At 36.8% G+C, this 26,470-nt stretch overlaps 1 protein-coding gene across 9 annotated transcripts in view; it reads left to right on the plus strand.

Moving 5' to 3' along the window:
• Positions 1-26,470, plus strand: part of UBR2 (ubiquitin protein ligase E3 component n-recognin 2) — a 125,268-nt gene that overhangs the window by 64,987 nt on the left and 33,811 nt on the right. For 7 of the 9 annotated variants that reach the window (XR_004622064.1, XM_034648003.1, XM_034648004.1 and 4 more), the window contains exons 12-30: positions 2,542-2,705; positions 2,795-2,894; positions 5,490-5,618; positions 6,718-6,901; positions 9,849-9,910; positions 10,553-10,663; positions 11,682-11,747; positions 13,119-13,241; positions 13,379-13,442; positions 14,410-14,534; positions 17,315-17,367; positions 18,321-18,423; positions 19,445-19,493; positions 19,903-20,057; positions 21,799-21,901; positions 24,450-24,559; positions 24,668-24,748; positions 25,081-25,259; positions 25,976-26,175. Coding sequence is in view for 7 of the 9 variants with exons in the window: in XM_034648003.1 (XP_034503894.1) it covers positions 2,542-2,705; positions 2,795-2,894; positions 5,490-5,618; positions 6,718-6,901; positions 9,849-9,910; positions 10,553-10,663; positions 11,682-11,747; positions 13,119-13,241; positions 13,379-13,442; positions 14,410-14,534; positions 17,315-17,367; positions 18,321-18,423; positions 19,445-19,493; positions 19,903-20,057; positions 21,799-21,901; positions 24,450-24,559; positions 24,668-24,748; positions 25,081-25,259; positions 25,976-26,175 (2,161 nt within the window). In the remaining 2 variants the exon portion in view is untranslated. Of the gene's footprint in view, positions 1-2,224; positions 2,366-2,541; positions 2,706-2,794; positions 2,895-5,489; positions 5,619-6,717; positions 6,902-9,848; positions 9,911-10,552; positions 10,664-11,681; positions 11,748-13,118; positions 13,242-13,378; positions 13,443-14,409; positions 14,535-17,314; positions 17,368-18,320; positions 18,424-19,444; positions 19,494-19,902; positions 20,058-21,798; positions 21,902-24,449; positions 24,560-24,667; positions 24,749-25,080; positions 25,260-25,975; positions 26,176-26,470 lie in introns of those variants that run through there. The other 2 variants (XR_004622065.1, XM_034648005.1) reach the window with 2 other exon arrangements.

A 26,470-nucleotide genomic window follows, 5' to 3' on the forward strand; every position in this document is an offset into this window, starting at 1 on the left:
AACCATCTCTCTTAACAGTCATCTGAAACTGAAAGTGCCAAATAAATGCCTTCATTGGTGAGATTTACATTCCACCAATATTAAATTGTCTCTACCAAACTTCCTTCAACTATTGGTTATTAGTCTTATAAGCATGCTCTTCAGAGTTTTTTCTTAGGTCATTCAAATTGCATTATACTCATTTAAGTTTCTCAAGGTCAACTAATATAGCAAACAAACAAGAATATCCTTTTATCTTAACATAGCGATACCTCTTCTTCAAACTTGACCTTAGTCTTCACTGTGTAGGAAAATGAACAGAAGTCAAGCCTGTTGATTTTTGAGGTTTTTGTGGCCTGTGTCCTGGCAATGTGATAATGACTTTTGAGTTTTTCAAAGGAATATTTAACTATATAGATTTTCTCTTTATCTGATGACCTTAGAACTTTTACATTAGAACACTACTATAGTCTTAGACTTCTATCTTCTGTACTTTTTTGTCCTTTTTTTTTTTTTTTTTTTTTTAAAGATTTTATTTATTCGACAGACAGAGAGACAGCCAGCGAGAGAGGGAACAGAAGCAGGGGGAGTGGGAGAGGAAGAAGCAGGCTCATAGCGGAGGAGCCTGATGTGGGGCTCGATCCCGGAACGCCAGGATCACGCCCTGAGCTGAAGGCAGACGCTTAACCGCTGTGCCACCCAGGCGCCCCTTTTTTTTTTTTTTTTTTAAGATTTATTTATTTGGGAGAGAGTGAGTGTGCGTGGACAGGCAGGGGGAGGGGCTAAGAGAGGGTGAGAAGTATGGAGCCCGACATGTAACTCAGTCCCATGACCCTGAGATCATGACCTGAGCCGAAATCAAGAGTCAAACACTCAATCGACTAAACCACCCAGGCACCCCTGTCCTACTTTTTGATGCAACTTTCTGTATTGCGTATTGATTAATGAGAGACCTAGTTAGATAGTTCCCCAACACCAATAATACCCTTGAACCTGGTGAGACTAGAAAAGTAGGAGAAAATCCATGATCTTTTATAGCAGAGTAATAATGAGGTATTCAAATAATATTAGGCCTTCTGACTTTATTATGAAGCAAAAAAGGAAATGCAAATTGTTATAAAATAATGTCCAACTTCCTTCATAATAAGATGCAAGTTAAAATCATTAGAATGGCAAAGATCAAAATGTTTAAAGTTGCATTGTGTTGCTGAAAGTATGAGGGGAAAGGCACACACTGCAGATGGACATATAAATTGGAGAGCTTTGTTGTGGAGACAATTTGATGATACCAGTAAAATTTTTAAAATTTATAAACCATTCCTAGAAAATTATTCTATAAATATCCTTGCAATTATACACAGCTAATATTCGTTGCTACTTTTTTTGTAGTAAATGCTGTTAAGACTAGAAAAAACCCAGACGTCTCATGTCTCACCATTAAGGGCCTGCCTGGCTAAATAAAGTATGATAGAAAAAATACCTGGTGATAGTTACAAAGAATGAGGGAATTCACATGAACTGATATGGAACAATCTCTAAAATACATGAAGTTGGGGCGCCTGGGTAGCACAGTTGTTAGGCATCTGCCTTCGGCTCAGGGCGTGATCCCGGCATTCCGGGATCAAGTCCCACATCAGGCTCCTCCGCTGGGAGCCTGCTTCTTCCTCTCCCAGTCCCCCTGCTTGTGTTCCCTCTCTCGCTGGCTATCTCTGTCAAGTAAATAAATAAATAATCTTTTTAAAAAATAAATAAAAAAAAATAAAATACATGAAGTTAAAAAACAGGTACAAAACAGTGTTTATAATATGCTGTCCTTTGAGGGTGAGAAATAGATATAATTAAATATATGCATACTTCTAGCTACTTAGCAACACTTAACCCGTATATTATAAATGTACATACGTGTGTGTATGTGTATACATATACGTATGTATTATACATACACATACCATTTCTGGAAGAATATGCAAGAAAATTAACAGAGATTGGGACCTTGGGAGTTAGGAGATTCTTCACCTGTTTTTTTGTTGTTGGTTTTTGTTTGTTGTTGTTGGTTTGTTCTTTTTTTTTGCATCATTTAAATGTATTTGCTTATTCAAAAATACCTAGATATGTATATCTATACATAGAAACAAAAAATAAATTTTAAAAGGAGATTAAGAGGAAATATAGTTTCATACTGAGTTCTACAGAATCTGTGATATGAACCTCTGGATCCTAGAATAATTATACCATACCATTATAGGTGTCTAAATGTCTCAGTTAAGGAAAATTTGCAGCCTGGTTCAGACCCCCCACCCTGAATTGTCTTTGAATAATGAGCCTTGGATCTGTCTCCTAACATTCTGGCATCTTTCTCCGTGATATAATTGTTGCTTCATACACATGGCAATTGGAGTAAGTAATTGTTATTTAGAAATACACAGTAATGCATTTATGATATTATATAGTTGCATTGAAAATGTTTAAACTTCAAAGAGCTAATCAATGTTGGTGACTTTTTTTGAGCTTTCTAGTAAGTAGGTTTTGATTACCCATGTACTCTGATATACTTTGTTCTAGGCTCGGATGCTTATCACAGAAGAAAACCTGATGACCATCATCATTAAGACTTTTATGGATCATTTGAGACATAGAGATGCCCACGGCAGATTTCAGTTTGAACGATATACTGCTTTACAAGCCTTCAAGTTTAGGAGAGTTCAGAGCCTTATTTTAGATCTCAAGTAAGCTTTTGTTTAATTATCCAACCACTTGCAGCTTGTAATATGTCAGTGTTTACCCATATGTTCATTACTATTTTTATCTTGTACAGGTATGTGTTAATTAGCAAACCAACTGAGTGGTCAGATGATCTGAGGCAGAAGTTCCTAGAAGGATTTGATGCCTTTTTGGAATTACTCAAATGTATGCAGGTATGTATAAATGGAACATTTTAAAGAGGAGCACTTTTTTTTTTTTGGCTCTTTGAACTCAACATCTTTTCTATTTATGTATTCTTTTTACTTGGGGCACATTTCCAAAAGGGTAATTTAGATGACTACAGTTTGGACCAAGAAGCTCCTCTTTAACTGGAAACTCTTAGAATGATACAGAATGAATGACATCCAAGCAAAAGTTCTGGCATCTACTATTCTTTTGTATTTGGTTGTTCTTTTGGTTACCATTAACATGCTTTCTTTGAGGATTGCAAGTTAACTGTTTTTAATGTGCTTACGTGGAAGTATTATGAAGTTAATTATTTAAGGAACTATAATGTTTAATTTTTATTTTTAATGTTTCCGTAATTCTTTTTCTTTCCTTGATATGATTTTACATAATACGGTATAGAGCTTGCTCCCCTCGGTTTAATTCTTTTTTGGAAACAGCCCCATATATACAGAACAGAATCTAGAAGCAGAAGTTAACTGGTATATGGTTTTAACTGTAAGAAGGTAGATGTCTTCTCAAAGTATCTGAGCCATACCACTTATAATTCTTTTAGTAACTATCTGGCTTTGTTAAGCAAGGAATAAACAAAATCAGCTTTCATTTTTGGAGAATATTTTGATTTCTGCATTGGGTTGGGATGTTTAATTTATTATAATACTGCTGTGTTTTCCTATCTGTAGAAACTTTGGTCATTTTAAATACTTGAGGTATCCTCTGTTTTCTATAACCAGTTCTGACACACCAAGAGAGTAGTTAGGCTAGTTTGCTTGTTTGTTTCTTTCTTTCTTTTTAAGATTTTATTTATTTATTTGACAGAGAGAGCATGCCAGCAGGCAGAGCAGCAGGCAGAGGGAGAGGGAGAAGCATGCTCCCTGCTGAGCAGAGAGCCTGAGTCGAGGCTTGATCCCAGGACTCTGGGATCATGACTGAGCCGAAGGCAGATGCTTAACTGACTGAGCCACCAGGCACCCTGTTAGGCTAGTTTCTAAAACATTATATTATTTAAAATTATTTCAAAACTGTATATTCTTAGGGAGCCCGCTTCTCCCTCTCCCTCTGCCCCTCTCCCCTGCTCGTGCTCTCTCTCTCTCTTGCTCCCTCAAATAAATAAATAAAATATTTTTTTAAATGTATATTTTTATAAAACTATTTTATCTTTTTGTTTTGCATTTCTGTTTTTTTTGGGGGGTTGGGTTTTTTTGTTTTGCTTTCTTTTAGTCTGTGAGAACTTTTAATTGCAGATGAGGAATAAATATGAAAACTTTATTCTAGGGGCGCCTGGGTGGCTCCGTTGTTAAGTGTCTGCCGTCAGCCCAGGTCATGATCCCAGGGTCCTGGGATCGAGCCCTGCATTGGTCTCCCTGCCCGGCGGGGAGCCTGCTTCTCCCTCTCACACTCCCCCTGCTTGTGTTCCCTCTCTCGCTGTCTCTCTCTGTCAGATAAATAAATAAAATCTTTTAAAAAAAAAAAAAAAAGAAAAAAAACTTTAGTATATTATAAAATGTACTTATAAATTCAGTAACATTTTATTTTTTTAAAAAAAGATTTTATTTATTTATTTGACAGAGATAGAGACAGCCAGTGAGAGAGGGAACACAAGCAGGGGGAGTGGGAGAGGAAGAAGCAGGCTCCCAGCGGAGGAGCCTGATGTGGGGCTCGATCCTAGAACGCCGGGATCACGCCCTGAACCAAAGGCAGACGCTCAACCGCTGTGCCACCCAGGCGCCCCCAGAGTCTGTGTTGTTACCATTCAAATCACCCTACTGCTTAAGTGATTGCTGATAAATTGAAATCACCCTAAATTTTTTTTTCTTTTCCTCTAAGCTGTTTTTTACTCATTTTTTGATAACCTTTTTAAGCAGCGGGGCAAGAGTGAGTCCCACATTGGAATGATAGTTTTTTAACCATAAGTAGTTGATTTACAAACCCTTTATACTTGGTAGAGTATTTGAAACCGCTACTTTGCAGCGGCCAAAAACTTTGAATATGCACTTGTCCATCTCTGTCTACAGACTCATTTCCGTGTAGCTTCCTTCCATATTTCTTGATTGCAGGAATTCTTTTTTTTTTTTTTAAAGATTTTATGTATTTATTTGACAGAGATAGAGACAGCCAGCGAGAGAGGGAACACAAGCAGGGGGAGTGGGAGAGGAAGAAGCAGGCTCACAGCGGAGGAGCCTGATGTGGGGCTCGATCCCATAACGCCAGGAAATTCAGTAACATTTTAAAAGCCTGTCTAATTTCTTCTGGCAGTTTGGTCTATAGATGACAGAGCTAAAAAATAGTTTGAAGGATCATTGCAGTGAATTATACATTTTGTTGTTTTAAAACAGATATAAGATTGCCTCAAAAATATTTGTTCTATACTGGGGTTTTTAATTTATATTTTAGAGAATGTTAATATAAACATGCAATTTAGGAAGTTGGATTTCTTATACTGCTTGAAGCTTCTTGTTAAAACTTTTACTTTATATGTTTTTATAATCAATATAGATTTTTTTCTGTATTATTTCTTAAGTTTCCATGTAAGTGGACAAACATAATTTTAATCCATTTAAAGTCTTTTTGCTTTTTTTAAGGGAATGGATCCAATTACACGTCAAGTAGGACAGCATATTGAAATGGAACCAGAGTGGGAGGCAGCCTTCACTCTACAAATGAAATTAACACACGTCATTTCAATGATGCAGGACTGGTGTGCTTTAGATGTGAGTTTCTTCAAGGGGTAGGGAGTAGGAGATAAATAGAAGAGGGGGAATAAACAGATTCCAAGAATTCTGAGGAGATTTGGAGAGGATAGTGGTGATACTTACCTCACGAAACAACATCTTTTCCTCTCTTACCTATAAATTCCATAAAAGTTAAAATTCTGAAGCCTTAGAAAAAACTTTGAAACTAGAGGAAGAAATGATCCACTCTCTCTCTTATGTTACTATCTACATTTTTTCCCCACAATCCCATCTAGATTTTGAGCATATAAAAAGAAGAGTTTAGAAACTTATCCAAAAATAAAGCTTTATAACTGTTTCATTTGTTCTGTCTTAAAATTACTTTGCTTTCCTTTGGCTATAAAGTCTATATGAGAGCCTGTGTAAGTTAAGAGGTAAGAGAAGACCTCTATGAGATCCGAATTATGTGTCCGAGTTAACTGGTCAAAGAGTAAAGAATATTCCTGACTGAGAGACAGCTTCATTGTACTCTGTGATCAGAAAGAGTATGGTTGGTCCAAGAGCTGTGAGAAGGCTCAGGTTGGAGCACAGAGGTTGGAGGTAGAGAACTGGAAAGGGGCCTGACTTGCAGGGCCTTGGAGGCCATGGAAAAGTTTAGGTTTTATTCTAATGGAGTTGGGACGCCACTAGTGGCTACCAAGCAGAAAAGGTGACATGATCCAGTTTACGTGGTTTTTTTTTTTTAATTACTCTGTGTGAGAATAGATGGAGGAGGGCAAAAGTAGAAGCAGGGGATTTAATAGATGGTTGGCTTTCCTTTGAGTTACTGGAGACGATCAGTGGCGAGGTTTGAGAGAAATTTAGAATATGAAATTGCCAGCTTGGTAATAGATCGGACAGTGGGAAATGAGGGAAAGGAGGGTATTGAAATAACTTCTAGATTTCCACAGCTGTATGGAGATGTCATTCCCTGAGACAGGGCCCTGGAAGAGGGACCAAGCTGGGGGAGGGAAGATTGAGTTTGATGTTGCCTATATTGATATCTGAGGTACTTACTCATCGTTAAATTTGAGGTGCTTATTCAATGTTGTTAGAAACCCAACCTTTTGAGTAACTTACAGAAAACCCTCTTTTTTAGGAAAAGGTGTTAATTGAAGCTTACAAGAAATGCCTTGCTGTATTGATGCAGTGTCATGGTGGTTTCACTGATGGTGAACAACCAATCACGTTAAGCATTTGTGGACATTCAGTGGAAACTATCAGATACTGTGTTTCCCAAGAAAAAGTTAGCATTCACCTCCCAGTTTCTCGCTTACTTGCAGGTAAAGCATTTCTCCCCAAAAAAGAACCCTGAAATTATCTTTTAAATTGTTGTTTGTGGTTAATATTTATTGAATACTTACTATACATTATACTGAGAGTTCTATAAGCATTGACTTATTTAATCACCATATCAGCCTATGAGGTAGGTATTATTATTACATTTGCTTCACAGAGGGGATGACTGAGACACAGAGGTGACTTCCTTAGTGTCATGCGGCAAGAAAGAGGCAGAGTAGGAATTGTGAGGTACTTTGGCCCCAGAAGCCATGTTTATAACATCTGTACCACAGTGCTGCTTCAGACTTCTAAACTGCACATACCACATGTTGTTATTGCTTAACCCACATTCAGAGTCTGTGGTTCGTTTTGTTTTTTTTTTTTTAAGATTGTATTTATTTATTTGACAGAGATAGAGACAGCCAGCGAGAGAGGGAACACAAGCAGGGGGAGTGGGAGAGGAAGAAGCAGGCTCCCAGCGGAGGAGCCTGATGTGGGGCTCGATCCCAGAATGCTGGGATCACGCCCTGAGCTGAAGGCAGACGCTCAACCGCTGTGCCACCCAGGCGCCCCCAGAGTCTGTGTTTTTACCATTCAAATCACCCTACTGCTTAAGTGATTGCTGATAAATTGAAATCACCCTAAAATTTTTTTTTCTTTTCCTCTAAGCTGTTTTTTACTCGTTTATTGATAACCTTTTTAAGCAGCGGGGCAAGAGTGAGTCCCACATTGGAATGATAGTTAATTTTAACCATAAGTAGTTGATTTACAAACCCTTTATACTTGGTAGAGTATTTGAAACCGCTACCTTGCAGCGGCCAAAAACTTTGAATATGCACTTGTCCATCTCTGTCTACAGACTCATTTCCGTGTAGCTTCCTTCCATATTTCTTGATTGCAGGAATTCTTTTTTTTTTTTTTTAAAGATTTTATGTATTTATTTGACAGAGATAGAGACAGCCAGTGAGAGAGGGAACACAAGCAGGGGGAGTGGGAGAGGAAGAAGCAGGCTCCCAGCAGAGGAGCCTGAATGTGGGGCTCGATCCCATAACGCCAGGATCACGCCCTGAGCTGAAGGCAGACGCTTAACCGCTGTGCCACCCAGGTGCCCCTGATTGCAGGAATTCTTATCCTGCTCACATACTGTGCTGTTCCCCTTTAGTTCCATTTTTAACTTTGAGAGTAGAAAGACATTCTAAAGGGTAGCTATTTTTACTCATTGAAGAATTTGTAATTTATCTTAAGTGTGTGGCTGAATAATTTAATATGATGTGAAAGTGGTGTGTGTAAGAGATTGTGGAGAATTGATATCATTTCTTCCTTAAATGTTTGGTAGAATTCCTCAGTGAAACCATATGGACTTGATAACTTTCTTTTTTGGAAGGTCATTAATTACTGATTCAATATCTTTAATGGATTTAGGTTAGTTCTAGTTATTTGTTTCTTCTTCTAGGAGTTGTGGTAGTTCGTGTTTTTCAAGAAATTGTTACATTTCATCGAAGTTATCAAATTTGTGGGCATAGAGCTGTTCCTACTATTAAGGGATAATGGTCAGAAGATCAGGAGTAATAATCCCGCTTTCTTTTTTGAATGCATTTTTTTTTCATTGTTCTGAGCATTGTCACATTTTCTTGCTGCTGGAACCTAGCATTCCAGCAGTTGTGGAGATTTAAGATAACTTAGACATCTAAATATCAGTAATGCAGCAAATAGAACAACACAGAAGTACTTAGCATGAAACTTGTTCAGGCCCCATTTTGTTTCCGTAAGTGCTTTGAGCATATTGATCCTGTGGATGCTTGATGTGAGCAGGTAACAGCACGGTGTTGTGGGAAAGTGTTCAGCTGGGACGCCGGGATGTTGGTCCTGTGAGCAGGTAACAGCATGGTGTTGTGGGAAAGTATTCAGCTGAGACGCCGGGATGTTGGTCCTGTTTACAGCTCAGCTGCTGATCTTTGCTACCTTTAAAAATCTGGTTGTATTTTGGAAGCCAGTGCTGATGGTTATCCACAGGAAAATGGTCAGTACTCTGAGAGTGTACTCATCTCTGCCTAGGTCTTTACCGCTCTCAGACCTCAGTGAACGTTTTTGAGCGTTCTGCTGACTGTATTTGACAAAGCTTGGCCTAAATGCTTACAATCTTAATTGAAGAGCTTACTTAGTAAACACACAAAAAACAGTTCAAGAACAACTTGGAGTATGTACTCTTCTTGCAGCTTGAGTGGCAGATGTCGAGTGCCGGTCATTAGAATGAGACTGAGGACGCAGGTCTTCTTCTCGGGTATGAAAGCCTCAAGCCAGGCTCGACCAAGTGGCCACATCTATTGATAAGATTGTAAAAAATATCCCTGTGTAGACAACGACATCAACAGGACTATTAATTCTTAGTTAACAGAATTAAGCAAGGTTGGGCTATACAAGAGCCCTTTGCAGTCAGGAACTAGAGAGGCTTTGATCTTACACCGGAAGTTCTGGGGAACTTAAATCTGAGGTCAGAATCAGCATGGACCACAAATCCCAGGACTAGTCTCTCTGTTCACTTGCCAGAAGGATCTGTCCTGCTCTACTTTAAATGGGAACAAACTCCACAGCCCAGTGAAATAGGACCCTTAAAATGGGCATAATATACATAAATTGTTTTGATAATTACAGAACTGCGTTTGCTGTGTTTGTATGCCTAACATTTACTCCTATAAAATGTCATCAGTGTGTATTAGTAAATGTAATTAGGACTCCAGCTCTAAGTATACCTTTGATACAGAGGTTCATGAGAATATCAATTCAGAAAGCTTCATTTATGGATGCAATTCATTTTTTATCTTAATTTTTAATGGCATAGGTTCCCACAGAGAAAGAGTAGTTAGATACAAAGTTGAATGAATATTTAGGACTTTTTTTCTAAATGATTTGCAGTTGTAGAAATCCTTTTTCGTTTGTTCTCCCGTGCAGGTTTACATGTATTACTAAGCAAAAGTGAAGTGGCATATAAATTTCCAGAGCTCCTACCTCTAGTAAGTAATGTTAACATTTAAAAATAAATATCTATTTATTATGTTCCATGTACTTAAAATCACTTTGAAACAAACTTTATTAATCAGGGTTCTGCAGAAAAACAGAACCAATAGAAGATTGCGCAGTGGGTATGTAAGTATGGAGAGAGAAAAAGACAGAAAAAATAGATTTATTGTAAGGAATTGGCTTATGCAGTTATGGGGCCTGGCAAGTCTGAAATATGCCCGCATGGTAGTCCAAGAGGCTGAAGACCCAAAAAAGAGTTGATGTCATAGTCTGAGGTCCAAAGGCATTCTGGAAACAGAATTTCTTCATCCCTGATCAGGGGGACCTCAGTGTTTCTCTTAAGGCCGTGAACTAATTAGATGAGGTCCTCCTACATTACAGAGAGTAATCTGCTTAACTCAGAGTGTACTGATTTAAATGCTAATCACATCTGCAAAATACTTTTCAGAGCAACATCTGGACTGGCATTAACCAAAAACTGGGTACTGTGGCCTAGCCAAGTTGACACAAAAATTAACCATCATGCAAACATACTTTAAGTAATTTTAACTACTGTTTTACATAAAGTTTCCATCCCTATCACCCTGTCTTCTTTATAGAGTTGGGATTTTTATGAATTTTTTTTTTTTTAATAGAGTGAACTTAGCCCACCCATGTTGATAGAACACCCTCTTAGATGTCTTGTTTTATGTGCCCAAGTACATGCAGGCATGTGGAGAAGAAATGGGTTCTCTCTAGTAAACCAGGTAAGTGTTTTTTAGTTTATGAAGAGTTTTTGATCCATCTGTTCCTTTGGCTTCTGTGAAGTTTGTAATTTTCAACGTACTTAAGTCATTGAAAGTTGAGTATCTATATTAAAATTGTTCAAGAAGATTAATGTTAAACCAAAAAGTTTCTTAGAACTTTTATTCATCCTTTGTCAAGAAGCAATATCAAAAGTAGAAATGAACTTAATTTTCTTGATTTTTAACTTGAGAGCATTTTTAGAACAGTTTTACAAAACATAATATAATAAAAATCCAGATTTCATCTGTTTAAATAAAATTGTGGTAAAAGTTGAAAGTTCTCTTAGAAACTGATGGTTGCCAGAAGGGAAGGGGGTGGGGGATGTTTAAAATGGGTGAGCAGATTGGGAGGTATAAGTTTCCAATTATGGAATGAGTAAGTCATGAAGATGAAAGGCACAGCATAGGGAATATAGTCAATGATATTGTGATAGTGTTAAATGGTGACAGATGGTAGCTACGCGTGGTGAGCATAGCATAACATATAGACTTGTCCAATCACTATGTTGTACACTCTGAAACTAATGTAACATTGTAACATTGTGTGTCACCTATACTTAGGTCAAAAAAAAGTTTCTATTACTATAGCTCTGAAATTGAGGTTTTATTTTTAGACCTTATCAAGATTTGATATAGGTTTTTGGTTTTTTTATTTTTTTCATTTTTCATAGCCATAAGCCTTACAGAAAAGTAGCTTTGTTGGGGAAACCCAGAAATTTGGCTGCAAAATGTGAACTATAGAGTGAACACTGAAATCTGGAAATTTCTGATTAATTTCTGCTAAGATAGTATTAACTGTTGAGAGAACCATATTGTGTGTGTGTGTGTGTGTGTGTGTGTGTGTGTGTGTGTGTATACATGCACGCATGTGCGCCCGTATTCACACTTGCATTAAACCCATGTGCTCTTGGGGATTGGGGAGAGGAAGGAGCTGCACAAATAAAAACCTGTTTACCCAATATAATTAATTTTTTTTTAGATTTATTACTACCATAATGTGAAATGCAGACGTGAAATGTTTGACAAGGATATAGTAATGCTTCAGGTAATGAATTAAAGCATTAAACTTAAAGATTGTAGGGAATGTTTCTCTTCTTGTCATTTCCACAGAACCCAGTCACTTACGATTACTCCCAAATCTATAACTCTAGCCCTGTCTACTGAGCTCCAAACTCATATGGCTAACAGCCTATAGAACATTTCCATCTAGATTTCCTGAACACATCTCAGATTTAACATATTCAAACTAACTCCTCTTATTTCCTCCATTCCTCCCTCCTATCTTGGGTTTCCTACCTTGGCGTATTATTTAACAATCTATATAGTTGTTTGAGTCAGAAACCTGAAAGCCATCCTTTTTTCATTGTCCTCTGGTTAAAGACCCAAACCCCTTAAACTGATTTCCAATGCTTATGAAACTTAACTATGTTAAAATGGCCTGAAATTGCCAGGCTCTCTCTTAAGTCTTAAATTCTGCACACTTAATTCTTTTGCTCCCTAGTTTGCCTATCCCACCCCCTTCCTTTTCTGTTCACCTTATAACTTGTTTTCCTGCACGTCTTAGTGTTTAGTGTCACTTTCTCCAGAAAGCCTTCCCCAGCACACAAAAATGGAGCTAAGTATCCCATTTGGGAAGGCCCATAGCGTGGTGGTCATCCCCACCATAGCATTCATAGCTCTGTTTACTTTTGTCCCCTCCACTAAACCATGGCAACTATATCTTAGTCCCTTTTTGTTCATTTGTGCGTAGCACAATGCTTACCACATAGTAGTTTTTCCAAATTATTGCTAAATGGATTTAAGTATTATAGAAAAGGTTATGAAATGTAAATTTCAAAAAATGATTGGCTCGGAATAAAATCCAAGTTGATTTAGAATGTATACAAATGGAATTAAAGGAGAATTAAAACTAATATTTAAATGCTGTTTCAGTTAGTATAGTTTTTATCACCAAAAATTAGTTTGAGAGTTCTTGATAAGAGTTTAATGTTAGGTAAATAAAAAGTACTAGAAGCTTAATTGCCATAGCACATTTCTCTCAGAGTCCATACACTGCTAGATAGTGATGAGAGCCCTGAGATAAAATTTCAGAGCTGAATTCATAGGGCTGCAGTTAATTTAGAGCATTAAAAGGCAAGAGAATATATAGTCCATGTTATTCTGATGCGTAGGGTTAGGGTGTTTTTGTTTTGTCTATACTTTATTTTGTTTTACCAGCTTAGATTCTTGTCCACACTTATAGATTCCACAGGTAGGGAATTGACTAAGTGGATTTTCATCTTTTATAGGGATTGGTGAATAAGTAAGCTATTTTCACTTATTCGACCCAAAATATATATCTTTCACTAATTGTTCAGCAGCCCTTTTGACCTCCCTCTTTTCCTTTATCTCAAACATTAAAAAAAAAAAAAAAAAGACAGGTGTCTCCATGATGGACCCAAATCATTTCCTGATGATAATGCTCAGCCGCTTCGAACTTTATCAGATTTTCAGTACTCCGGACTATGGAAAAAGGTTTAGCTCTGAGATTACCCATAAGGTAAGAACATGTTTTATAAGACCACAGTACAACATTAAAGAAGCATCTTTCATTCTTTTTGGATATGCTAATCATCTGACATAATATAGCGTTTGTATTTGTATCTCTGAACTTTCTCTCCCCTCCACTTGTTACAGGATGTAGTTCAGCAAAACAACACTCTGATAGAAGAAATGCTATACCTCATTATAATGCTTGTTGGTAAGTTTGGATTGTTTGCAATATTTATCAAATACATTGGCTTTTGTGATAACAAATAGTTCCGAACTTCTAAGCTATGTTTCTTTTGTTTGAGCAGTTCTTCAGTTTCGGGGAAGATGAGAGCATCTGTTTCTTTCTCCCTTCTGGTTACTGTAGCACTGAGAGTGATAGCGCCCTGGTGCTCTGGAACAAGAGAGTACAAGGGCTGAAGCAGAATAATCTGAAAGGCTCTTTGTTTGGGGAGAAAAAAGTAGGACAGAAGAGTTTAGCAAGTAAGAATAGGATATTTGGGAGCTATTTACTGTTACTTTATATTTTAGGATTGTTTCTTTCCATGGTTTTGTGTTGCCAAAGTGCCATCTTGGCTTTAGATATGATAAAAATGAGTTAATAGAGACCTCTGGCTAATAGATGCAGATTTCTTTTCTTATTGCCTATATTTTCAGTCCTGTCTCCTCCATCTTTCCTGTTCTTTTATTCTTTACCTTCTCTGCTATTTTAGACTTTGTAGTCCATAGAGCAGAGAATCTTGGCTACTTACTGTCAGGCGGTGATACTAACAAAGGTCTCAGAAGGTGAGATCTTACTGGCCACTAGATAAAAAGAGAAAGGAAGGCTCCCCCTCCCTGTTACCATGTAGCAGATGGCGTGGAAGCAGTTTCCTAGTGCTCTGGTTACAGCACTGCTCTCCCAGTTTTTGACTACATCCAGTCCCTTCCTACCTTCTGATCCCATTCTTTCAAAATGGCATCCAGAGTTCTCTCTCCTGCCCAAACCCTGCACTCAACGTGCTTTGTCTGAGCCTCAGAAGTATGGTTAGGAGCTGCTCTCACCCTAGCTTGTTGCCAAACCAATTACTACTTTCCCACTGCACAGAAAGAATATATTGTGTTGCATGAATTAAAAGTATGCTGCTTAAGTATTGTGATTATGTTAAATGTGTGTATATGTATTTTTGCATTGACAGGAGAGAGATTTAGTCCTGGAGTTGGACAGGTAAATGCTACAGATGAAATTAAGCGAGAGATTATCCATCAATTGAGCATCAAACCTATGGCTCATAGTGAATTGGTGAAGTCTTTACCTGAAGATGTAAGTACCTACATCTTACAAAAGAAATTACAGAAATTCTTCCCTTCCTGTCAGGCTAGTATGTTTAGATTTACTTCTGTATACCTTTTCCACAGTGGTAAAGACTGCAGTTCTAGGACACCTATAACTTCTAGTCACTCTTACTAGAAGTAATTAGGGCGGCACCTGGCTGGCTCAGTCAGTAGAGCATGAGATTCTTTGATATTAGAGTCGTGGGTTCGACCCCCACACTGGGTGTAGAAGTTAATTTTTTTTTTTTTTTAATGCTGGGGTTTGTGGGAAGAAAATACTAGTGATTGGGAATAGAAAGCAGCATAGAAGTAGAATCTTTTACAGTAAATTCTTAGAGGAGATAAGGATGCTGAATAAGAGTAAACCTGATCTTGAAAACTGAATTTCTGTATCCAGTAGACGGGCTTATCGTTGAGTCCTTACGACAAAGTTGCCATGGGTGGAGATAATGCTTCAACTTAATAAATAGGAGAAGGAAGTGAGAAATGTCTGCTCATCTCTGTTGAGGATACTAAAGTTTTTCAGAGCTTTTTCCTTCTGAAGCATCCAAAAACTCTCCTTAGGGAGCCATCTCTTTCATTTTGGTGAATGTAAAGTAATGTTCACATGGGCATTCATAGGCTAATCCTAACTGTGTCTCATCCCAGGATCTCAAGTTCCCTGGCCACCTATTTTTCAGCCACAGGGCTTTTCAGGTAGATACCCAATACCTGTAGTTAGGAGAGATCCTTATTTCCTTGAGGCTTTTCAAAATGTTTCCTCAAATTTGAAACATAGATCAAAACTTTCAACCTTAATGTTCATTCTTCTGGGATTTAAACCTGTATTTGTTGCATAGTAATACTTCCTTTAAACTTTACATTATGAAAAGTTTCAAATATCTGTAGAAATAGAAAACGTAGTGTAACAGAACCCATCACCAGTTTCAACCAGCCTTGTTTTATCTATACCCCGACCATGAATCCCTGCACCCCGACTGTATTATTTTGTTAAGAATACCAGGTTTACCCACAGATGACACATGGTCTCCACCACCCAACCAAAACCACAAAATGAGTTTGCCACGGGGAAGGACAAAAGAACGAAAACTTCTGAGGTCCTGCTTTTTTTCTTAAAAGTACCTTAAAAAGGAAAACTTGTCTATATTTTTTATTTACATTTTCTATTTTTCGTACATATTGCTAGTGCTCGGCCGTTTTTAATGATCTCGGATGACCTAACCAGCCTTCAGAACATTCTCTGTCCTACTTCTGACTTTATTTGTGGTGTGACCATGTTCATTATCATTTCAAAGGAGAAAAAAAAAATCTTGTAAAAAAAAAAACAAAACCCAGCAACAAAAAAACCAGTCTTATTCCAAGCATTCGAGTAACTTTTTTGTGTATGTACTCAGCTATTATATAAGTAGTTGGTTTATATGAAATGGATAAAAAGGCCAAAGATGAAAGATTTCTTTTTTTCCTTTTTTGTGTATGAAGTTCCCAGGGGTTTTCTTGGCCTGTTTGGTGTATGTGTGAAACAATGTTGTGCAACAATAAATTGGAATTTTATTTTGCTGAGTTGTTTTAACAAAACAAAACAAACAAAACAAAAAACCAGGATATGAGGCTTACCCTTTTATCTATAAATAGAACTGTATATATGTTAAAACAGTGCTTTTCAAACAGGGACAATTTTTCCACCCAGGAGACATTTGGCAGTGTCACTACTCGGGGCAGGGTTGTGTGGTGCTCCTGACATCCAGTGAGCAGAGGCCAGAGATAGAGCTAAACATCCCACAACAAAGAATTATCTGATCCAGATATCAGCAGTGCCAAGGTTGAGAAACTAGTCTGAAAGGCCTTTCCATATGCCAATGATAAAAGAACAATAATTAGTAATTTCTTAATATCACTGAATATCTAGTCAGGATATCTATCCATATGCCAGTGATAAAAGAACAATAATTAGTAATTTCTTAACATCACTAAGTATCTAGTCAGGATAAAAATTGTACTTTTTAATATAGGAAATGAATCTTGAGTTGTTAGATGAGGAAGCAATTTCAGTTTCACTTAGACTTTAGAATAAAGAAGAATATAATTTGGGGGTGGGAGGGGAGGCAGAGGGAGAGAGAATCTCAAGCAGGCTCCGTGTCCCTCACAGAGCCCAACTCAGGGCTCGATTGCAGGACCCTGAGATCATGACCTTAGCCGAAATCAAGAGTCGGACATTTAACCAAGCCACCCAGGCGCCCCAAGAAGAATATAACCTAAAACAGCATTTTAAAGTGTACCTTGTACAAAGTGATGGCAACTATATTTACCAAACATCTTTGACCAGAGAATTCCTTAATCAGAATTCCTATTAACATCTTTTTATGAATGATATAATTTAGGAAATGTTGTTTTACTAAAAATAGATAAGGAATCAGTGTAACTTTGATGAAATAGTATAAATATCTTACATAAATTTTGTTTAAATGTTATATGTACTTTGTGTTTTTCACTTAATTCCTTTTGAAAGCTGTTGTCACCTTGAATCCATATGGTAGTGACTTGTTTTTAATTATATGAGTCTGAATGAATGTTAGCTTACAAAATAAGTTTCCCTGGTTATATATTAATAATTATGTTTACTGTGGAATCCTCATCTGTAGAAATTGGGATAATAGTATATCTGCTTCATAGGGTTGCTGTGTAAGGCCTAAGGAAAGAAAAGCACAATGTTCAAAGTGCAAGCAGGTACTGTTAACATGAAACTCACTTACTTGTTTCTCGTACTGTTAGGAGAACAAGGAGACTGGCATGGAGAGCGTAATTGAAGCAGTTGCCCATTTCAGGTGAGTTTACTTCCTATTTTTTCCTGTTCAATTTTTTTATATATATTAATTTTTCTTAGTGTTTCCTTTGATGGAACTGAGAATGAATTTGTTGCTTTCAGAGAGTGACAGACATTTTCAGATACATAATTCTGAACTAGATTTCTGTCATTTCACTCTTCTGATCTAGCTCTGCACAGACCAACCTAAATTGGTTTATAAGAATTTTCATTGTGCTCAGAACCGGTGTTCTTGATAGTTTCAGATAATTGACATTAAACTGAGCAGGTGACGTAAGTCAGTGCATTGAATTTTCTTAAAACTGCTCTTTGTTTCTATCTGAATGTGCCTCCTAAGCTGTGAGATGGCCTCTCAATACTGTCTTCACTCTCTAGTGGCCAGTGTGTTGCCCACTAGGCATTGATCCCCTGGGGTTGTTGAGGCGCTTCCTCAATCCTGCTTTTAACTTTCTCCCACCCCAACAGTGATGTCTTTGTTTTTGTTGATTATAAAGATACAGTACATGCTTTTAGAGAAAATACAGAAAAAATATATATATGTGTATAAAATTCCCTAAACCTTAAAATTGTACCTACTTTTTCCGCTTGATAGGACTTATCAGAGACATCTTTATATGTCAGAATTTAGAAGTTATCACTTTTAGTGATGTTCAGCTGTGTGGACGTGTCATAATGTATGTAACCTATTCCCTGTTGTTAGACTTTGAATTGTCACTCTAATGACCATCACATTCACCTGTCCAGTTAGGATAAATTCAAAGTGGATGTGTCAGATAAGATGATGCATGTAGAGCATTAGATGTGGATTACCAAATTAACCCACAGAAAATAGTACCAGTATACATTTATCAACAGTAAATGAGAGCTCTGCTTTTTTATTCTGTTATTTAAGACTGTTTCATAAATTAGGGTATGATTTTAGTAATAATATTTTAAGGACTTTTTTTTCCATAGAAAACCTGGATTAACAGGACGAGGCATGTACGAACTGAAGCCAGAGTGTGCCAAAGAGTTCAATTTGTATTTCTATCACTTTTCAAGGGCAGAGCAGTCCAAGGTAAATGGGAAAATAAAAAGAGTACTGGGGAAGGAGCTGTGTTTGTTGATTTGGTTTGTTTTTTCCTAAACAACTTTTACTACTTTTCAGAGATTGAAAAAGAATACATTTTTATTGTAGGAAATTTGAAAAATTAAAAAGATATAATGAAGAAAGTATAGATTACCTAAATTATCACCACCTAACATTTTGGGTCATCCCCCTTCCCTGCCATGTATGCTACATACATATATAAGATTTATATAATTATATACATAAACTATACATATATAATTTTATTGGCTTTTGAAGACTAATTGTCAACCTGTATAATAAAGTTAAGCTATTTTATGCTCATTTCAGAATTGCTACTACTTAACATTATGCTTTTCCATACTAATTTATGGAATTTTTCCTCATGATTCTTGGCTAAATTTTGTCTTTTTAGCAGTCTCTCTCTTTTTTTTTTTTTTTTTTAAGATTTACTTATTTATTATTTGAGAGAGAGGTAGACTGCATACACTCACGGGAGGGAGGGGGAAAAGGAGAGGGAGAGAATCTCAGCCAGACTCCCCACTGAGCACAGAGCCTGACATGGGGCTCATTCTCACAATCCTGAGATCATGATCCGAGCCAAAATCAAAAGTTCAACACTTAACCGACTGAGCCACCCAGGCGCTCCAGTAGTCTACTCTTAAAATACCTTTTTGTAAATGTCATTAATTAAACTTAAACATGAAGCTTTGTTTAGTTTTAGATGCATGTCATAGAGCTTAAGCCTAAGTAACATTTTGGTTTGGTTTTGTGAATGTTTCCCCTGCATTTTAAAATAAGAAGAAACTCCTTGGAGTTTGGTGGGGTTGAGTGGTGGGGGGGGGGGAATAACCTTGATGTGTCATTTGGTATCTGGGAGAGGCACTATAAAACTAAGGGTAAATATCTTCTAAAATCAGGAGATAATATGACAAAGATTAACTTAGTGTTTTGGATATTAGGTGGTTGTGTATTACTAATTCCCTATCCAGATTTCTTTTTTTATTAGGCAGAGGAAGCTCAACGGAAATTGAAAAGACAAAACAGGGAAGATACAGGTATTTTTAATCTTTCTGAAAATCTCTTGTCTCTTGTACTTGTTAAATGCTGTTTTCTGTTGACTATGATGATTATTCTTGGTGAAGTGGAAGATAAATGTATGCTTTCTGAGTGAACATTCAAAAGACTAATAAATATGCAAATATAGAAATAGGCTGTACTGAGTCACCTCTGGGTTAATGGTTTTATCTCTGATCCTAGGACATTTCTAGGGAAAAGAAAGACTTTCCTTTGTACTGCTACAATTAATGTAGCTGTTTTTACACATTTGACCTTGAGAAGGTAAAATACAGCTTTAAGATCCGTGTTAATGAATATTCTTTGAGTGAAGACTATCAAAAGATAGGGTTGGTTTTTTTTTTTTTAAGCATGTTCTACAAAAGAAGCCAATAATAACCTTATTTTCAGCACTTCCACCTCCAGTTTTGCCTCCATTCTGCCCTCTGTTTGCAAGTCTGGTAAACATTTTACAGTCCGATGTGATGTTGTGCATCATGAGGACAGTCCTGCAGTGGGCTGTAGAGCATAATGGATATGCCTGGTCTGAGTCTATGCTGCAAAGGGTAGGTTTGAAACATTTATTATTTAAATTTTAGTGCTTTTTTCGTAAAAGCCAAAATACTCTTGTCAATATCTATACACAGACAACCTAGCACCAAATGTAGTGTTACCTTAATTTGAAATACACTAATATTGTTATGGCTTTTGTGTCTGACCATGAAAATGGTAGCCGGACAGATCATTTTTTTTTATACCACTTGGTTGTGATTACCTTGGTCGTGTTGGCCGGTCTTCGTCTCATTGATTGTTCATGATATGTTTCTGTTTATGCAGTGCTCTGATATTTGTATAATGTGTTATCCTTAACATGTTTTTTTAATTTAATCCCCTCAAAAAACTTGGGGGTTCATCAGTACCTATATTTTACAGTTGAAGAAATTGAAACGCAGAGACTTACAGTCCTGTAGCTAATAAGTGGCATGTCTAGAATTTTGTTTATACTTTATAGCTTTGATGTGTCATTCTTGAACTGTTTATTTCATTGAATTCACACAACACCCGTTTGGGTAAATACAACTTCTTCCATTATATAGAAGAGGAAGTCAAGTTTCAGTGAGATTCAATTAACGTGTCCATGTTACTCAACTAGGAAGTAACGTAATAATAATTATCCAGTTAATAGAGTTAGCCTATTCTGTGCCTTAGTCTGTGGTAGGTACTTTTACATACATACAATATTTGCAATTCTCAAAACTGTAAAGGGAAGCTGTTTTTTTTCCATTTTGAAGATCATGAAATTAGGCTCGGACAGATTCCCTGAAAGCATGTTAGCTTGAAAGCTGTGAAGCCAGGATGCAAATGAAAACAAGTGTTCTTCCAGAGCCTTCCTCCAAAGCTATTTTTCTTTCCATTGTCTCAAGAGGCTCAAGTGTCTCATTGGCTAAGATATGTGTATACTTACACCCCCTCTCATTTATAAACAGACACTTAAAATATACAAGCATGGAGCTGTGGTCTACTAGAGACCATCAATATTATGTGAGCAAAGCATTTGTGGGAAATGACAGAGAAAAGAGGAGTGAACAGCATTTACCTTTTGTGTACATTTGTTTCATGTCCTTCAAGCTAACCTAGTTCATCCAAGTCTCTGACAGCCACGGTAGCTCTTTGTGTGGGGAAACATACACCACACAGATACCTCCTTCCAAAACTAGGGAGCAGGATAAAAGCATTAAAAATGCAAATAAAATCAGTGTAATTTTATATTTTCTTAGAAGTCTGGTAAGGAATTTTTTGTGAGATACAGGAATAACTGTAAACATCTTCATAAATTATGTGGCATTAGAAATGAAAGTATGTGTCTTTCTGAAATGATTAAGATTTTTAGTCCTTAGAGAAATTTAACTAGAGAGTATTATAGACTAGATCATTACATGATAGATGCCTTCAGCTCTAATTATTCAGCCACCAATTCTTAGGAGATTTGTTTTAAAGACTGTAGTGTAGGGATGTCATAAAACTGAAAAGGACATATTGTATGAATTTACCCTAAGAATATGCAGTTGAATTTTCTTCCTGGCTGACATGGAAATTTTTGTTTCCTTATTGAGAATTTTATATTAGGAGATGAAATTTAGAGTTTGAATTTAATAAAAATTAGTACTTTAAATTGTTTTTCATTGCACTTAGTCTTTAGTAGTTTGCTTTATCTTTTTTCAATGGTGAATTCTTTTTTGTTACTGCTTATAAAAATATGTACCTTGATTTTTGATTTACTGAAAGTTACAACACATTGTATTCAAGGTGTTACATTTAATTGGAATGGCACTACAAGAAGAAAAACAGCATTTAGACAATGTCACGGAAGAGCATGTAGTAACATTTTCCTTCACTCAGAAGATATCAAGTATGTATACCCTTTTTACTAAACTAATCCAAGATACTAGTGATTTTAAATATGTAATATAACCTCTTATTTGTTCATACAGATTCTAAATAAATTTTAATAAATCTAAATTTCTGAGGTTACATGTATTTATCTGTGTTAAAGGTACTATATGAGATCCTGATGTATTTTCATAAAAATACTTAGGGACCACACATACTTTTAAGTCATAAAGTGAAAACATTATTGAGGTGTTCTTAGCTTGAAATCAATATAGCACATATGTTTAAATTCTTCGATATGCTTTAAAAACACAAAGGATGCTATGAGGATTTCAGTTTTAAATTGTTGCTGTTATCTTATAAAGACATAATGAAAACAAGAGAATTAGCTATAGGGGTGCCTGGGTGGCTCAGTTGGTTAAGAAAATTACCTATAGAGGATTAGATTATCATTTTTTATATAAAGTAATGTGACTTTTTTTAGAAGGCCAGGAGACTTTTTTCTAGCTTTTTGTTCTTAAAAATTTTAAACATACAGGCAAGAGTTGGTACGGTAAACATCCATACACCTAGATTCAGTAGTTAGTATTTTGCTGTATTTGCTTTAATATTTGCACACTTTTTTATTTTTTTTTTATTATTTTTTTTTTTTTTAAAGATTTTATTTATTTAGTTGACAGAGATACAGACAGCCAGCGAGGAAACACAAGCAGGGGGAGTGGGAGAGGAAGAAGCAGGCCCATAGCGGAGGAGCCTGGGGCTCGATCCCATAACGCCGGGATCACGCCCTGAGCCGAAGGCAGACGCTTAACCGCTGTGCCACCCAGGCGCCCCTGCACACTTTTTTAAACCATTTGTTTTAGCCATCATGTTTCATCTCTAAAGAAAAGCTTTTCCTCTACTGATTTTCAGAATGAGCAGTTGGTCTAATAGTTGCCTTCAGTGGTGACAACTGTGAATCTTTTTTATTTGCTTAGGATTGTTGTGCTTTGTTTTTTAATATTTAATACTCTTGGTTTTTTTATTCTGTGTTTTATAGTCACGTATGATCAAGGTTCCTTAAAAAAAAAAAAAAGGTTTTTATGATGCTCAAACCACCAGTTTTGGTCAGTGGGAATCTGTTCAATTGGCTTCACTGCCCTTTTGACCCAAACCCATTACTATTTGAGCACCACCTTGCTTTCTGGCACAAAAGATACCCCAGGCTCGTCTTATACTTTCCCTGCCCCAGACCTGCAGTCAACCATTTGCTGAGATATTTAAATGAATTTATGGTGGTATACTAGGAGTTACAGCAGTCAGTATAATGGGTAGTGTGACCCATTATAGGTAGTATAATGGATAATACGGTCTTGTTTGCTGCTAGATCTCTATTTGTCCCCTTTTTGCCCTCACCCAGGAAAGTGGGAGGAGGAGGGGAAACTGCCTTTCCCCACTGAAGACTATGTTCTCAGGTGCCAGTCTTTCCCTCTTCTTTTCTCTGTCAGTATTTTTCTATGGATTAACATTGTATCTTTTGCCGCCTTCATCTCCTGTGCTTTTACTTGAGGATAACCGCACAGAAAATTGCCTAATTTCATCCATTCATCACTATACAATCCCAGATTCTCTTTCTTTCTTTCTACAATCATCATTTTCTCTAGACATTCCTCATATTTCTCTGTAAACATTTTATATAATTAAAACACACTGTTGAGAGTCAAATCCCTAAACTATAGCCACAGAACTTTAGATCTGAAAGAATATTAAAGATCACATAGTTCAGTCTCTTCCCCTTGTAGGAATATTTTGCCCAAATGACAGCACTTAAACCAAGAAAATCAATAACTGGACATTTCTGACTATAAAACTAAATTAGCAAACATTAGATTAAGTGTACTTTCGAGGCTCTGGACTTGACTTGTATGTCTTTTCCTCAAATAAAGAAATAACTTACAGAGAAAGAAATGCATTTTTTTAAAAATTTTTTATAAAGACTTTATTTTTTTTAAGAGAGACAGAGACAGAGATAGTGACGGAGAGCAAGAGAGAGCATAAGTCGGGAGGAGAGTGAGAAGCAGGCTCCCTGCCAAGCAGGGAGCCCGATGTGGGGCTCCATCCCAGGATCCCGGGATCATGACCTGAACTGAAGGCAGACTCTCAACCGATTGAGCCACCCAGGCACCCCCCCAATATGCATTTTATTTTAAATATAGGTTTTATTAAAAGGAAAACAAGTTGATGTATTTTTACACACACACTCCTGTAAATCCAGTTCATTTCTTAGACTTTGTAAAATCTCAGGTAGAGCTTTTAGCTGGGTTTTTATTGAATAGCTAAAGGCTATGTTAAAATAATCATTGGGTGTAAGATGTCCGTTGAATGATTAAAGCATTCTAGTTGTTAACAACTTGTTTGTAAAGTACAGATACATCACATTCTCAAGAAGTATTGAAAATCTCTAATAAGTAGAGCTATTATTAAATGATGGGTAGATGATGTTATAAGCAACCTTACCTTCTTGTGTGTAGTAATAAGCACTGTGAAGTGTCAGTTGTTACTGTGCCTTTTATTTTTTTCTGCCTTAGAACCTGGTGAAGCACCAAACAATTCCCCTAGCATACTAGCTATGCTGGAAACACTACAGAATGCTCCCTACCTAGATGTCCACAAAGATATGATTAGATGGATATTAAAGGTACGATTTCCGGCATCAGTCTGCTTTTTGTGAGAAACATTCTGTTTGTTATCTTTAAATTTTGATAATATTTCATAGCTTGCAAATAACTGATACTTTTTGTCATAGACTTTTAACGCTATTAAGAAGATAAGAGAGAGTTCATCAGCCAGTCCTGTGGCAGAGACTGAAGGAACCATAATGGAAGAGGTATAAGAAGCAAAGTATGGTCCTACTGAAGGATTGTAGCAAGTTCACTACGAACAATTGAATTTATCTGTAATAAGTTGGTAGTCGATACTATGCACAAAAAATGTGAATTCCAAAAAACGTGCCACTATTTATTTGTTGTAGCAAATTTTTTTTGCTTTACCTGTTCTTTTTTTAAAAAACAGGTTAAAAAAATCTTTTCTCTTGTTTAGTTAGGTAAGTGAGATTATAAAATAGTTTTTAATTAGTATTTACAATCAAGGTAGTTCTGCTTTGGGGGAAAAATGTGCATTTGACATCTAATGGTCTAATTAAGTGAAGCATACTTTTAGAGTTCAAGAGACAAAGACAAAGCTGAGAGGAAGAGAAAAGCTGAGATTGCCAGGCTGCGCAGAGAAAAGATCATGGCCCAGATGTCTGAGATGCAGCGGCACTTTATTGATGAGAACAAAGAACTCTTTCAGCAGACGTTAGAACTGGATGCCTCTACCTCTGCTGTTCTTGATAATAGGTAAAAAAAAATTAATAAACATTTTTTAATCTCTTTGGCCATTGGTTCTCAACTGGGAAAGATGTTGCTTTTTTTCCTTATAAGTACACGTTTAGTCTTAGAGTAATTTAGAAGGGTTGATAGGTAAATTTTACAACCTCCAATTAGAGGAATTACTCTTAGAATTTGAGTTTATTAATATATGTTCATGAGTATATCTCCAACTATAGGTGAGATACCATGTGTACGCCCAAAACGATGTGTCAGGATACCCTTGATGTTCATAAAAGAATGAGTGCACAGGGGCACCTGGGTGGCTCAGTTCATTGAGCATCCAACTCTTGATTTTGGCTCAGGTCATGATCTCAAGGTTGTGAGATTGAGCCCTGCGTTGGGCTCCGTGCTCAGCAGGGAGTGTGCTTGAGATTCTCTCCCTCTCACTTCTCACTCCCCCCCTCCCGCCCCGCTAACTCGCTCGCTTGCTCTTAAATAAATAAGTCTTAAGGGAAAAAAATGAGTGCATTAGGCTCAGTTAACTGAGCGTCTGGCTTCTGTGTTGCCTTATTGGACAGGAGATGGTTTGATATATATGAATATATATATATATGAATAACTTCTGCCAGTTCATATCATCAAAATCACATGTGTTGAATATGTACATACCTAAAGTCTACTATTTTATGATTAAATGGAAACTTCTTAGGCTCATTAATGAAACTTGTACCCTTTTTTTGCAGCCCTATGGTTTCAGATACGGCACTTACAGCGTTGGGCCCAGCACAAACTCAGGTCCCTGAACAGAGACAGTTTGTTACCTGTATATTGTGTCAAGAGGAGCAAGAGGTGAAGGTGGAGAGCAAGGCAATGGTCCTGGCAGCATTTGTTCAGAGATCAACTGTATTATCAAAAAACAGGAGTAAATTCATTCAGGATCCAGGTAAGTCGTAGTTAGATCCCCTCCTCCCTCTTAATGACTGCCACTCAGTATGGCACAGGAATTTTATTAAGCTAGTAATAACTCCATATGGTTGGTGGTATCTTAGGCAGCTATCTTAGAAATTTTCCAGTTGACAGATGTGGAAACACTCCAGAAAGTTAAGTGACCGTCATGAATTAGATAGCTGGTAAATAACAGGATTTCAGAAGAAAGCTTTTCTTTGTGATATAACATTAACATACATGGTACTTAACAGTCTTTCCCATCCTTCAATACACTTGTAAAGTCCTAATAA

This window comes from Ailuropoda melanoleuca, chromosome 19 (genome assembly GCF_002007445.2).
Source record: "Ailuropoda melanoleuca isolate Jingjing chromosome 19, ASM200744v2, whole genome shotgun sequence".
Lineage (NCBI taxonomy): Eukaryota > Metazoa > Chordata > Mammalia > Carnivora > Ursidae > Ailuropoda > Ailuropoda melanoleuca.